Source organism: Nanorana parkeri, unplaced genomic scaffold (genome assembly GCF_000935625.1).
Source record: "Nanorana parkeri isolate BGI_ZX_2015 unplaced genomic scaffold, ASM93562v1 scaffold513, whole genome shotgun sequence".
NCBI classification, from domain to species: domain Eukaryota; kingdom Metazoa; phylum Chordata; class Amphibia; order Anura; family Dicroglossidae; genus Nanorana; species Nanorana parkeri.
The window spans coordinates 956,536-971,459 of NW_017306781.1; the positions used below are offsets into that span (position 1 = coordinate 956,536).

Sequence of the window (14,924 nt, forward strand, 5' to 3'; positions counted from 1 at the left end):
CACTCTCCTCCCCTGGTGGTCAGCACTCTCCTCCCCTGGTGGTCAGCACTCTCCTCCCCTGGTGGTCAGCACTCTCCTCCCCTGGTGGTCAGCACTCTCCTCCCCTGGTGGTCAGCACTCTCCACCTCTGGTGGTCAGCACTCTCCACCTCTGGTGGTCAGCACTCTCCACCTCTGGTGGTCAGCACTTGGTGGAATGTTCCTCAGCTTCCTCGCATCTAATGCAGGTCTATGAAACCAACATTAGACATGTCAGCGGTCCTTTGAGGGAGGGAGCTGGCGGGAGAGGGGCTCAGGTAAGTAAAACAGCTTTTTCCTGCTCTGTGGGCATAAGCAAACTCTCAACCCTTGCAGTGCAAGGGTAGTCCCACTACCAGGGTAGTTATTTGGTTTGCCTGGCGATGAACTTTAACTGGCTGCATGCTTGCTCAGGCATCAGAGCCATTACAGCCAGGCAAGTAGCTTTTTCTGAAGGTCAGTTATCTATGTACAGGTTTCCGTTATAACATTGAGCAATTTTAATCTGTGAACATTTTCAATATTAAAAAATGCATACCTGGTTTTTATTTGATTTTAAGCAACTACTATATGTAGCGAGTAGAGTTACCTTCTACAAAGACACTTGCACGGTTAATTTTGTACTTTTCTTAATGCTTTTCCTCCCTCCCTCTCTGCTCCTCCCACAGGTCTAGAGAGCACTAATAATGCAGGCACACGAGATATTCAAGAGTCTCCGGATCCCTGAGCTAGGAGACGTTCGTCAGTATGTACGTACTCTTCCCACCAACACTTTGATGGGCTTTGGTGCATTTGCTGCTTTAACAACTTACTGGTACGCTACGAGACCAAAAGCCCTGAAGCCCCCGTGTGACTTAGCCATGCAGTCAGTGGAAGTGAAGGTAACCCTTTATTATCTTTTATCATATCCGTGTTCAGAAGCAGCCAGAGGGGAACTACATATTTGTGCACAGCGTTTCTTATTATTATTATTATTATTATACAGGATTTATATAGCACCAACAGTTTGCGCAGCGCTTTAGAGCCAGGTTCTTTGTAAACTGTAATAGCTTGTTAATTGTAATAGCCTGTAAATTTGAGTTTGGGGTTGCAAATAGAAATGGTGACGTACATATTTGTGCAGAAGAAAAACTTTGTAAGTGAATGAGGATGTGCTTAAACTTTGACATTTTGTTACAATTCTAACTTTGCTTTAATAGAACCACATGTAACTTGCCTTTTAATTAAAGTATAATTAGCACTTTTGGCATTCTGTATTTGCGCGCACACCTTACTGTTGTGGCTGTGATAGTACTACATCAATTCTGTATATTCTCAGTAGATGAACATGCTTCAGTACAATGCTGGAGGAAATGAACCAGTGCAGTCATAAATACATAAAGACTGATTGTGGTGTAACCCGTCAGGTGGTAGCTTTCATTTTGTAATGTGCTCAAGACAAATAACTGACATCTGCTTCCTCTTTTGCTGTGGCTCATTTTCCCTTTTCCGCCATTCTTGTAAAAAAGCATTTTTAGACGATAATATAGATTGGTGTACTAATAGGGGTGCATAGCTAAGTGAGGAAGGAATTGGTATGTTTGTTTACCATTGATTGGATGTAAGGCTGCAGCTAACTATTATTTTCATTATTGATTAGTTAGCCGATTATTAAGTTCGATTAATTGGAGAAAAAAAAAAAAAGGCTCCAGTGATGGACTACTAGTTTCTATTGAGATTGTAGTCCATCACGGGAGCAAGCTTGGCGCAGTGGAAGTAAAAAAGAAAAAAAGTGTGGTGTGCAATATAGTACATTATACAGCGGCGCAGTGCAGAATACCAGCAGCTATAGAGGAATGCAGCAATAGTACATTATACTATAATGTACTATTGCTGGGATTTGTAGTCCTCTGTAGCTGGCGTTGTTCTGCATTGCGCTGTGTATAATGTATTATTGCTGGGATTTGTAGTCCTCTATAGCTGGTGGTATTCTGCAGTGCGCTGTATAATGATTATACAGCGAAATGCAGAATACCAGCAACTATATAAGAATACAACAAATGCAAGCAATACAACATTATACTATAATGTACTATCGCTGGGATTTGTAGTCCTCTGTAACTGCTGGTATTCTGCAGTGCGCTGTATAATGATTATACTGCGCGATGCAGATTACCACTGACCAGTTATAGAGGAACAACAAATCCCAGCAATAATACATTATACAGGCTCTTTAATATATTATTGCTGGGATTTGTTGTTCCTCTATAGCTGCTGGTGTTCTGCAGTGTGCCGCTTTTTTTTTTAAACGGGAAACAAAACGGGTCCCCCTTACCTGTTTCTGAACCGCTGTAAGTCGCTGCGGCGGCGTACTCTGCGGGCGTGTGTCCAGCTTGTATGGTGGGTACGCGGCATGTGGACGTGGCATCCGCAGTGTAACTCGTGTATGGAGCCGCGAATAGGCGGACGTGAGCGGCGAGCGGGAAATTTAAATTTTAGCCGACGAATCGACGATGGAAAACGCTGACAACGTTTTCCATCGTCGACTTAATCTAATAATTGTTGCAGCTCTACAGAAAACCAATGTATAATACAGCGGCACACTCCAGCCCTAGCATCCCATAGCGCAGTAATATTGCCCATTGGTGTTCATCACTCCAGGGCCTTGTCTGGCAGAGAGTTCAGGCCCACCAACCACAACATCACAGAAAGGGCACAGAGCTTTGGGGTCATGTGACCACATATAACATTTTTGAGAACTGTATTTAGATTTAGTACGATTTAGTAGAAAATGTCTGCAGATAGCATCAAAGCTATGGGGTGACCTCAAAGCATTAGTGAAGCAACATGTAACACTTGTATTGTTGTGCAGCCTTTCATGCTATGTTACTATTTGTGTGTGTCATCAAAAGGTAAAATGTAATAATATCAAGCTAGCCATGTTCACTTCTGTACATATCTTGGGATGCTGCTAGGATTCAAATAAATCAATAATTAAAACTGCCTTTTTATACACCTACACAATGCGGTAATATGAAAACCAAAGGACAAGGGTTCTAAATAATTCAGCTTGGTAAACTGATACAAGCATATTTGGTGAGAAAAAGCAAAACGGCAATACAAACTGTCAGTGAATTAGAATTAACTTTTCATTAGTCTGATGTCGGTAATAAGAATTCTGATTGGTTGCTGTTAGGGCTGCAACAACTAATCGGCATAATCGATTATAATCGATGATTGAAAAAGTTGTCAACTTTTTCAATCGATCGGCTTCTGATTGGCCCTGTTCACGGCTCCACACACCTCCTCCCCACCAGCTATAGAGGAGTACAACAAATCCCAGCAATATTACATTATACAGTGGTGCAATGCCGAATACCACTAGCTACAGAGGACTGCAAAACCCAGCAATAGTACATTATACAGCGCAATGCAGAATACCGCCAGCTATAATGTACTGTTGCTGGGATTTGTTGTACTCCTCTATAGCTGGTGGTATTGTGCTGTGTAATGTACTATTTTGGAGTCCTCTTTAGCCGGTGCCATTCTGCATTCATTGCTGTATAAATTTTTCACTTTTTATTTCACTATATTGTTACCCACACTTTTCTTTTACTTCCACTGCTCCAAGCTTGCTCCTGTGATTGACTACAATCTCAATGCAAACTAGAAGTCCCATCACTGGAGCCATTTTTTAAAATGTATTTTATTAAGTTTTTTATCCGATTAACCGATTAATCGAACTTAATAATCGGCTAACCGATTTTGAAAATAATCGTTAGCTGCAGCTCTAGTTGCTGTGGGTTACAGCACAGCACCTTAGCGTTCTTTGCACTGCTTATTGGAAGCAGGTTCCCTCCTTTTTAATTCACCAGGTGAGTTGAGATGAATATTACCAGTATGATAGTAATGAGATAAGCCAGCATCTAGTGCTACAGCTAATGATTATTTTCATAATCGATTAGTTGGCTGATAATTTTTTTAACCGGATAAAAAAGTTAAGTAAATACCATACGTAATTTAAGAACAAATGCAGTTTTACAAACATAGAGTTTACTTCAGAAACTAACTGCATGCACAATATTTTGCAATCGCAATGCACTGGAATGTACGGCATTGCAGTATCGTAGGTTCCAGTGCGGGCTGTGGGTGGGAGGCATGTCTGGGGTGCCATTGAAACAAATCACTTATTTTTTTCTTACCCCTTTTTATCATTTTAATTTTTTTAAATAATTGTATTGTAAGCACATGGTGCTTGAATAGCTTCAGCCAGGGAATGACAGCTGCCAGCGGCAAGATTATGCAGACAGCAGCTGAATGTAAATACAGCAGGTAGTGGGCTAGTGCAATAGCCAGCCTGTTATCTGCCATTCAAATTGCAATAGCCAATAGCAGGCTGACTATTGGACCGGCCCACTGCTTGCTGTGCTCTCCTCCCAGTGTGTAGGAGAGAGCTAGGAGATCCAACCAACTAATCCATAATGAGAATACTTGACAACTATTATCGATTCAATCGATTAGTTGGTTGCAGCCCTACAAGCATCGTGACTTACTTGAAACCTAGTAATTTCATGTTGATGAAATTAGCTTTCCATACCTTAAGCATACACTGTAAAATTATAATATGATTCTTTTTCTGCCAAAGCAGTCGTGCCACAATTTAAATGCGTGTGGAGTGTAAATAAATATCGGGTAGGCAACCTTGGCAAGCCAACGTTTGTGGAACTACAAGTCCCATGAGTCATTGCAAGACTCAGACAACCAGAGCCATGGCTCCCAGAAGCATGATGGAATTTGTAGTTGTACCACAACTGGAGTGCCGAAGTTGCCTATTCCTGACAATTGGAAATCTTTGGGGCCACTTCCTTAGCCGTCACTGCATGTCACAATCTTAGATGTGCACATTTGTCCTTTTTGAGGACTTTAATTTACAAAATGGTAGAGCACTTGAGGGGGATTAAAAGAGATTCCGTGTGTGACCGCAGTGCTTACAAAAGAACTCCAGGCAAAACTTTAATTAACCCATTGCAGTGGGGCTATCCCCGCAGTGCAAGGGTTAACTGCTTGTTTTTGTCTAGGTTCTAAAGAAAGTTATTCACCCAATCCTTGGAGCCGGCTTGCTCTTAAGCCATTCCTTCCTGCCTCTCTTCCCCTTGGCTGCAGGTCTTGTCTGTCATCACGTTCTATACATAGTGTATAGGACATGAGGACGCCGAGAGACATACCAGCGCTGGAGTGGGTAGCTCCACTTAAAGGGTTAATAATTTTCCCCAGTCATCTTCCAGGACAGCCATCGAGATATAGGCTGCCTGCAACAGGAAACACATCAACCACATTAAATAAATAGACTCCTCCTTCCATCCCAAGTCAGTTTTTTTGTGTTTCCGCCGGCTACACAGGCACATCGTAATGTTTGTTGTTTTTAGGGCTCATGTTTGTTTGCCTTAGGGCTGAGCCTACCCTGCTATGTGTGGGTAGCTCCACTTAAAGGGTTAATAATTTTTTTTTTTTTGCACTGAGTTCTTCTTTAACCACCTCCCGTCCGCCGAACGTTGAAAGACGGCCGGATGGGAGTCTCCTGGATGCGGGTGGGCGTCTTTAGACGTCCTTCGTGCCTGATCACGCGCGGGCGGGAAACCGCCAGCGATGGCCATTTACATACAAGCGGTCCGGCGTCTGCATGATGCAAGTCGGGGTGCGCCCCCTCCCGCCTTACCTCTTCTCGCCATTGCTGTGCCTGCCGCTGCAGTCCCGCGATCCATGGCATCCATCTTGGGCGATGAAAACGGAGGGAGGTCAGTACACAATCTCCCTCCGCTCTCCTCCCGGTCTCTGAATGCAGGAAGTGATGTATATTACATCACTTCCGCATTCCTCTGTCACTCTCCAGTACAGAAGCTGATGAAGGACATCTGTGCTTCATCAGCTTCTCTGGGAGTCCCTAGGTGACATTAGGGGTCTTAGAGACCCCTGATGTCTCCATAAAGGGGACCTGACCTGTCACTGTAATTTGTTATTACATAGGGTACTTCTTAGCACCCTATGTGACAACAATAAAGTTAGGTGTAAAAAAAAAAAAGAAAGTAAAAAATAAAAATTTCACACACAAAAAAACCCCACACAATTTTTTTTTTAAAGTCCCCCCCCCCTACATGCGCAAAAATGCGTTAGGTGCACCTACACGCAAAAACAACGATCGCTTCAATTATTGCCACAATTTTAGGGCCATTAAACACTAAACTGTGCGTCGCCTATGGGCAATTTTGGCCATGGTAGTTTTGCGATTTCACGGGCGCGTGCAATTTTAAGGCTTGACATATTTGGTGTCTATTTACCCAACGTGACCCCCATCTTTTATATTTTACCCAAAAATTGGGTAAAAATATGTTTCCTAAAATAATTTTTTTAACCAGTTGACATCCGCGGTGTTAAACCCCCTTCCCATCCAGGCCATTTTTCAGTATTCAGCGCTGCGGCACTTTGACTGACATTTATTCCGTCATGCAGCGCTGTACTGAAATGAATTTTATACCCTTTTTTGGGGACAGATAGAGCTTTCTTTTGGTGTTATTTATTCACCACTGGGGGTTTTATTTTTTTACTATATTAAGGAAAAATTACCGAAATTTAAAAAAAAAAACAGTTTCCCCTATATTAAATGATAAAACATTTATTATTACCCAATTTTTTGGTAAAATATAAAAGATGGGGTCACGTCGGGTAAAAAGACACTAAACATGTCAAGCCTTAAAATTGCGTGCGCGCGCGAAACCTCAAAAAACGATAATACCCAAAATTGGCCATAGGCGACGCTTTAAAAGCTGTTACCGCTCATCAGTTTAGTGTTATCAGTGATTGATGGCCCTAAAATGATTGCTCTCACTGCGACGTTCGCGGCGATATGTAACATGTGTAGCGCAATTGTAATTTTTGCGCGCTGGGGCACCGGACGCGTATTTACGTTTATAGGCGCGTAAACGTGGGGGTGGGGGAGTTAAACATTTTGGGGGGGTTTTTTCCCCTTTTTTTATATGTGACTTTTATTTTATTTTACTTTTTTATGTGTTACTTTTATTTTTTTTTATTTATATTTATTTTTTTGCACTTATTGTTATTGCTATTATAGAGGGGGATAACAATCCCCCTATATAATAGCAAAGGCACACTGACAGGTCCTCTTTATGGAGACATTAGGGGTCTCTAGGACCCCTAATATCACCTGTGGACCCCAAAAGAAGCTGATGAAGCAGAGATCTGCTTTATCAGCTTCTTCTCTCTGGCTATAGCAGCCAGATGACTGACAGGTGAATGCGGAAGTGATGTAATACACATCACTTCTGCATTCACAGCCCGGACGGAGATCAGCAAGGAGCTGATCTCCCGTCCTCCTCCTCCTGACGCCCTCAGTGAAGGTGTGAACGGGGACTAAGTTGTTAAAGGGCTGGCAGAACTACCAGGATTGCAGCGGTCGCTTGTGCAACCTGGGCCTTTGCAATCCACTACTTGGGGAAAGCCCATTCCCGGTAACCACCGAGGCGTCGACATTGCCTCCTGGTCCTACACACATGCACTAACCCAGAAACCGCCAAGGTGCCAACATTGCCTCCTGGGACTTCACACATGCACTAACCTGGTAACCACCAACATGGTCTCCTGGGACTACACACATGCACCAACCCTATAACCGCCGAGGCGCAGCCATTGCCTCCTGGGACTACACACATGCACTAACCCAGAAACCGCCAAGGTGCCAACATTTTCTACTGGGATTACACACATGCACTACCACGGGATGGGGGGCCTTCATGGTTTCTTGCACTGGGGCCCTAAGGCTTCTAGTAACGCCTCGGTGTTAACAAGAGAAGAAAAAAATCTTTAGCAAAACAGACTAATTTTTTTTTATAATATAGTGGGGGAAAGCCAGAACCGCTGTTTGCGTCATTGACATTTTAGTCCTGCTGGAAACTGTCTTGTAAAAATGTTGTCACCCAGGCAGAAAGCGAGGGAATCTCTCCAAGATTGATTTGGATAGCAGTAAAAACATGAGGGGTTCTAATCGGTCCAAAAAGAAAAAAAAACTAAAATATATTATCCGTTTGGTTGTTATACCATACATAAGAACAAACCCTGAACACAACTCGAGGAAATGAGACCCAGCCAGACAGGGCAGCTTTTCCTCTGGGTTTTTCCCGTCTCCTAAAAATGGGTTCCAGCATCAATAATTCAACCTTTCACAAAACAAAGGCAGAAACTGTTTTCTGGCCATGCCCTGTTCAATACTTCATGAACACACTAAAGCTACAGGAATGGGGAGATTCCACAGTGAAAACAGCTCCGGGACAAAATGCTGGTTGATGTGTTAATAGCAGTCACAACTTTAGGTTACAATAGGTCACCGAACCTGAAGAACGGGATAGGCAATACCATCAGTGCACAATACCCTTGGAAAGGTCATATACAGAAGAAATTGCTTATGTATAGGTGCCTTGACCTGCGTTTTCTAGAAATTTACTTTTCTCAAATCTGCCAAAATCCCGGGCTGCTTTTGTAATTGAATCGGCTGACATTTCAGGTGTTTGGATCTTATGCCCTGCAAAGCCCTTTTCCCACGGCTACACGCCCTGCCTCTGAGGTGTCATAGGGTTACAAGAGGACATCTTGTCATGGCGTGGTGGAAAGACGAGTGTAAGAAGTGACATTTCTACAAACAAAGGCTGAAACCGTCCATTTGTGCTAATGTTCTCTCCACTTCCCAAGCTTGTAAACCTAGCGGTACCTTCATAATCCACTGTATCAGCTCTCCGCTCTCTGGACACATTGTGTGTGTTATCGGGAGGTCATTGAGACCTAGATGTCACAGCAAATCCAGCAGCTTCATTATGCATCAGCTAACTAAACACATTGCTCATTTTACTGCGAAGATGACAAATGCACTTGTGGTTATTTCACAGTTTTTTAATCATCAGACAGTTGCATCTCTTCACACTAATGTTATTAATCGCTCTATCTCGTTCTTCAAGCTTAGCGAGGGCACACTGCCATCCGTGGGCTGGCTTGATTGTAAACAAACTCCATGATCACCTTGACCTGACCTTGTGATCACATGTTTGGGAACCATACTGATTGTTTCCCCTCATTAGTCTGATATTTGCGGCTAGCGGTGATGGCGTGATCATAGAACTAGAAGGGTTCACAGGTGCACATTTACTTCAACGTCTTCCCTGGCCGCATAGTCAAAGAGTAATAGCACATTAATGTCACAGAAAGGGTAGAAGTGTCTTTTAAGGCTGAACTCTGGGATAAGTAAATATGGCCTAAATACAGAGGCATGAATATTCATTGAATCTTGGTGTGTTTTGTGTATTTCTTCCAATTCTGTGCACTTAATCCAGTGTGATGCTTTGCTTATGTGCAGGAGCTTCCTGTAAGAAAGACCAGTGTCTGCTGCTGTCTCCTTGTGCAAGGTGACTGGTCTTGAATCCACCCCCTCCTATGGTGTTTTTCAGGCACCACACAGGAGTGGGTGGGGCCTATTGCCTCCCCTCCCCCAAACACACACACACACACACACACACACAACTTTGTCTGCACAGGCTATGAACAGCACAGCGATGGTGTCACTTATACTTTGAAAACCCAGATATCGCCTTGTAAAATGCATTTTTAGTTCTCACAAAGTAGATTTATATCCTTTTAGCTATAAATAAATATATTTAAAGATTTTGTGCCCTGAGTTCAGCTTTAAGGTGAGGGCTGTGACTGAAAGTCAGGCTTCAATTTTTGTAGACACACGCAGCTTACTAGCACACACAAGGGTGCCTCCATAAAGGTGGCCATACACTCTACAACCATCGCAAGACTTTAGTCTTGCGATGGTTGTAAAGGGATTAAAAAAACGTACGATCTGCCTATCTTGGACAGGCAGATCGCACTCTCGATCATCGCAAGCCCGCCCTCCTGAGGGGCGGGCTTCCGATGACCGCAATGCTGAACGGGCAGTGTGCGCGTGCGCACACCGGCCCGTTCAGCATTTATCTTCCGAGCACCGTTCTAACCAGCCGAGAATCGTACGATTCCCGGCTGGTTTTCGAACATGCTGGTTCGACAGAAGACGTGCGACCGTACAGTAGAAACGGTCGCACGTCTCCGTTCACACTGCTCGATTATCGTACGAAAACCCGATCGCATAAGATTATCGTACGATAATCGTGCAGTGTATGGGCACCTTAAGACCCTGCAAGAGAAAGAAGCCATCCTAAAACAGGATATTGGGACCAGCTGATTCTAAAGGAAACTAAAACTATTAACCCCTTCATGACTGAGCTTTTCGTTTCTGTTTTTCATTTCTGTACCGATGCCTCTATACTGAAGCATCCATTAATGAATAGTAACCAGCGGTTACCAACCTTGTAAAGCAGCGAATAACTCGTCCCGTACAGTGTACGCGACAAGTCATTTGGGCACTTTCTGGCGGGACGTACAGTGTACGTCTCCCATCACGAAGGGGTTAAACATCAAGGAGCCGCATCCTTTGTAAGGGATTTCATCAAGATTTGAAATGGCTTAACATTTTGACTTTATTTTAAATAATACTTTACTGCTTTCTGAGATGCAAAATGTTGTGAATCTCGCGTTGGTCTGTTTTGTAACCTGTATGTTTGCAGTCCTTTCTGTGAACACCGGGAATGGAAAGGGTTGCCAGATCCAGCTTTGTAATGTTTACCTTTTGCTCTCCCTCCTCCCAGTGCGCATAGTATGATCCTGATCAGGTGATGATTCTGGCAGTGACATGAACAGAGAGAATACCTGGCCATTGTGCCGTCAGTTTATACTAGGCGATTATGTCAACTCTTCAGTGAAGAGCCTCGGGCAGAGACTGTGGAAACTTGACCATGGCTTGCACTTTACTGTACAATTTGCCCACACTTAAATCTTCATTTACCCGTAGTGTATATTACTTCAAATCCTATTAAGGGAATTTACATTTTGTGCTCTGAGCTAAATAATTTTAATCTCTTTAGTTCCAAGGAAATTAAGGATGTTTAATATTCCTAACCTCAAGTCCATGGTTTGTTCGGCCCTGGTTAATAACGCATTCATATACTCACAACATTCCTCTATGCTCCCATGCATACAGCTACAAAGTGATTGATTTGTGTAAATCATTCACTACTTCGAGTGAGTCCCAGCTATACCACTAGTAACAATTGACTTCTCTTTGTTTGCTGCTATACTGGTGTATTGTTTCCTGGACCTACAACTCAAGAATGAAGTGTAACTAAAGCCTATTCTTAACCTCCCCTGTTTAACACCCACCCTTGTTTTTATTTTACTTCCAGTAGTGTTAAAGAAGAACTCTGGGAAGATTATTAACCCTCGCAGTGGCTGAAATTGCTCGTTTCTGTCTAGGGGGGAAAATACAAATAATTTACTGGCCCGATCCTGTAAGCCAGCTTGCTCTTAGTCTGGTCCCTGGAGCCTCTCTCCCCCTCTGCTGCAGAGGTCTAAGGTCCCATATATCCTCACGTTCTATACACAGTGTATAGAGCACTAGGACACCAAGGGACATACATTGCTGCAGAGTAGGAGGAGACAGGCAGGAGGGAACGCTGTCACAACCGGCCATCTCCGAAGATCCGGTTAGGATAGCTTTATTTTCCTCTCTAGACCAAAACGAGCAGCTAACCCTCGTAGTGCGGGGGGAAGCCCCACTGAAATAGTTAATAATTTAACCGGATTTAAACTCCTCAATTTTTATTTTTTCAATATTAAATCCAGATTAAACATGCATTGCCCAACAAAGTATTTCTTAAATTTGTCTGTGAAGGTTCTCATTCATCCAGAGCATGGTATATCTGTAAAAAATAAGTCAAGGCAACTGGACTTTCTGTATTTTTCTTGAAGATTTTTCGCTTGTCATCCAACCAGCTTTCTCAATTCAGAATTCCACTCCCAGGAGCTACAAGCTGGATTTTCGGGCCTTTGCCTCCATTGTGCCTCATGTTGTCTAATTTGCCAGGAGATCATAGCCATTGTTCTGGGAAAGGTTCCAGGGTTTTTATTCAAACCTCCTTCACTGTTCCCAAAGCTAAAGGGGATATCCACCCCATACTAGTTCATACAATGCTCAACACCTTTCTCCAGGTACAGAAACTCCACGTGGAATCAGGTAAGTTGGTGATTGCTTCCCTCCATCCTAGAGACCTTCTGATTGGTCTGTCCAGTGTACCTTCAGTTTTCACCAAGGCATTGGCCCCTGTTCCTGCTCTGCTTCACTCTCAGGGCATCCCCATAGTTAAATATCTGAACAACCTTCTGTTGATCGAACAGTTGGACTCTATAAGCCAACGTCCTTTGATCTATCCAACAATGGTACCTACAGAGGTTTGAGTGGATCCTAATTTTCTAGAAGTCGGTGCTTGGAGTATCTAGGCCTGGTCCTGGATATGGCCCTTTAGCAATGTTTTTCTCCATAGGACAAACTAGATTTTCTGCTCTCGTGCTCTACAGTCCAGTAGCTGACCAAAGCTCTGCTTTTGCATGAAAGTTCTGTTCTGGATTGTGGCCTCCTGTAACGCAGTCTAATATGCCCAATATAATTCCAGACCATTGCAATTCAACATTCTGGTAACTTGGGAGAGACCGGCTCAGTCTCTGGACCACTGAATTCACTCGACCCACAAAACCATGCATGATGTGGCCAGTTGGAGTGCAAGTTTAGTGCTGAAGTTGGGGAAATCCTTCCTTCAACTGGAAACTAGAAGGTTATCACACCTGTCATGCTGAGGAGGAGTCCTTGATGCAAGAAATGTAGTTAAAGGAGAATGTAGTTAAAGGAGAACTATGGGGTAAAGGCTTTTCCCCATAGTTCTCCTTAGGGTAACGGGAGGACACAAACTAGCGTCCTCCCGTTACCCTAAGCTCAGTATCTAGAGGCAGAGCCAGCTGTACCCGGCCTCTCCCCCGTCCGTTCCTCCAGTCAGCGCTGGCGGAGCGGGGAGGGGGGAATCCAGCCCTTCCCGTCACGGCAGAGAGCCGTGACAGGATCGAGAGGTGAGCGAACGCCGGTATGCGTTCGCTCACCTCCCGATCTACTGAGCCGACCTGTGACAGTCTCATTGTCACAGGTTGGTTAGAACTATGAGGTGAGTGAAAAGCACTCACCTCATAGCTCTCCTTTTTAAACACACACAAAGCAGTGACCTTCAGAACGAGGACTTATTCTGAAGGAATGTAGTTTTCACTTAATACTCTGCAATTTGGCCATCTGTACTTAGAGATGCAGGGCTAAAGTTATTCAGCTCAGGCAGAACCTGAGATGAGATTTGAATGTTTGTGCCCTGGGGCTTTTGGACAAACAGCATGGACCCAGCGGATACTTTGCAGTCTATCACTGGCAGTGATAAACCTATAGGAGGTTGATTTTCCCTTTATACCTGGATTATTGCCCTGGTATGATAATGGTATGATACCATTAAATATACCATTAAAGGAATGTACCTGATGGCTGTATGAGGTTGATGCAACAAAGGAGGTCCCTTGTGGGAAACGACAATTTTTTGGGATATCCTTTTTCAAATATTTGTTACAAAAAAAAAAAGTGGCATGTGGCCTATAAAGCACCAGTCACTGTTCTTGCTTGTGCTCTCCCTGATCTTGCACCTGTTACTGATTTATGCCTTTGTTCCGCAGTGTGTTTGTGTGGTGGTGAACATTTTGGTAGAAGCAGGACTTTTCTTCATGTTAGCCTCCAGCAAGGAGAACAGTGAGCATCATAGTAGTGGCATCACCAAATCTCACTGCAGATCTCTCAAGCTTAAACTTTTCAGGGTACCACTTAGGCAAACTTGACATCTCTAAATGTTACCTAATAACCATGCACATTTTAATTCAGTTTCACTTTAAATAGCGGTGTGGCATGAAAGAACACTAGACATCCTTGTCACAGGGGATATTAGAGTGAGGGAAGCCATAGCATCACATGAGGCATGATGGTGTTGCTTCAGTCTGCTTACAGAAATTCATGGATACTTCTTTTTTTTTTTTTTTTAGCTTTGTTGGTAAGAGCAGAATCTTTCAGCTGGATCATACCTTTGCGATTTGTGACAGGAAGGTGTAGATGAGGATGCTGGATAGGGAATTGTCTGCTGTGCTTGTGTAAACCATGGAGAATACACTCCAAGCAAGCATTGCAATGTGTGAGAAGAGAGAAAAATAAAGATGTGGAACATCTGATTTAATTATTCTCCAGTGTGGGTGCTAAATAACCCCAGTGTGGAGAACATTGTTAAAGTGTATCTAAATACCAGAACAAAAATGTTATATATTGCAGTTTACCAGTACTTGGATTTGGTGGCTGCATTGGTTTGTTTTTATTTTAACCTGGTGATCCTGCCAGAAACTCACTTACATTCAAATGGTGACAATGCTGCTTCTCCATACATTCTGTACAGTGAATGAGCATTGACATCTACTAATTTGGACAAAAACATTTCCTGTCCTTGATAATATTGGGGTAGGTGTTCTGTAGTGCTAAGAGAAATCTGAGGACAATGTAAAGCTGGCCATACATTATGCGAGTTTTGGCCAGTTCTCCAGGAACTTCTCAAGGCATCCCTTGATCAGCTGATCGAAGGAGCCGGTCGGAAAATCTTCAAACGAACAGAGCCGGCAGCCAATGAGCTGTTGGCCAGCCTAACTGATTAGAATGCAGGACAGACAGATTTAAAAAAAAGTTGCATTATAACTGTGCCAATGCTTGTTAAAGTGCACCTCTACCCAGATTTAGGACGTAAAGGTTTTTACATAGTCATAACAATCTGTAAAAGAGCCTGTAACTGCAGGCACTGTAAAGTAACTAATTCTCAAAAATCTCAAGAAAAACTGTCTGGTGTCAATTTCAAACAGCTTAGAAACACCTGTTGTGTT

The 14,924-nt window shown here is 43.3% G+C and overlaps 1 protein-coding gene across 1 annotated transcript in view; it reads left to right on the top strand.

Annotated features, from left to right (window-relative positions):
• ACSL1 (acyl-CoA synthetase long-chain family member 1) overlaps positions 1-14,924 on the top strand; it is an 80,695-nt gene that overhangs the window by 24,689 nt on the left and 41,082 nt on the right. Inside the window, exon 2 of the mRNA XM_018561285.1 lies at positions 686-898. Within this exon, the coding sequence (XP_018416787.1) occupies positions 704-898 (195 nt within the window). The 5' untranslated portion in view covers positions 686-703. The remainder of the gene's footprint in view (positions 1-685; positions 899-14,924) is intronic.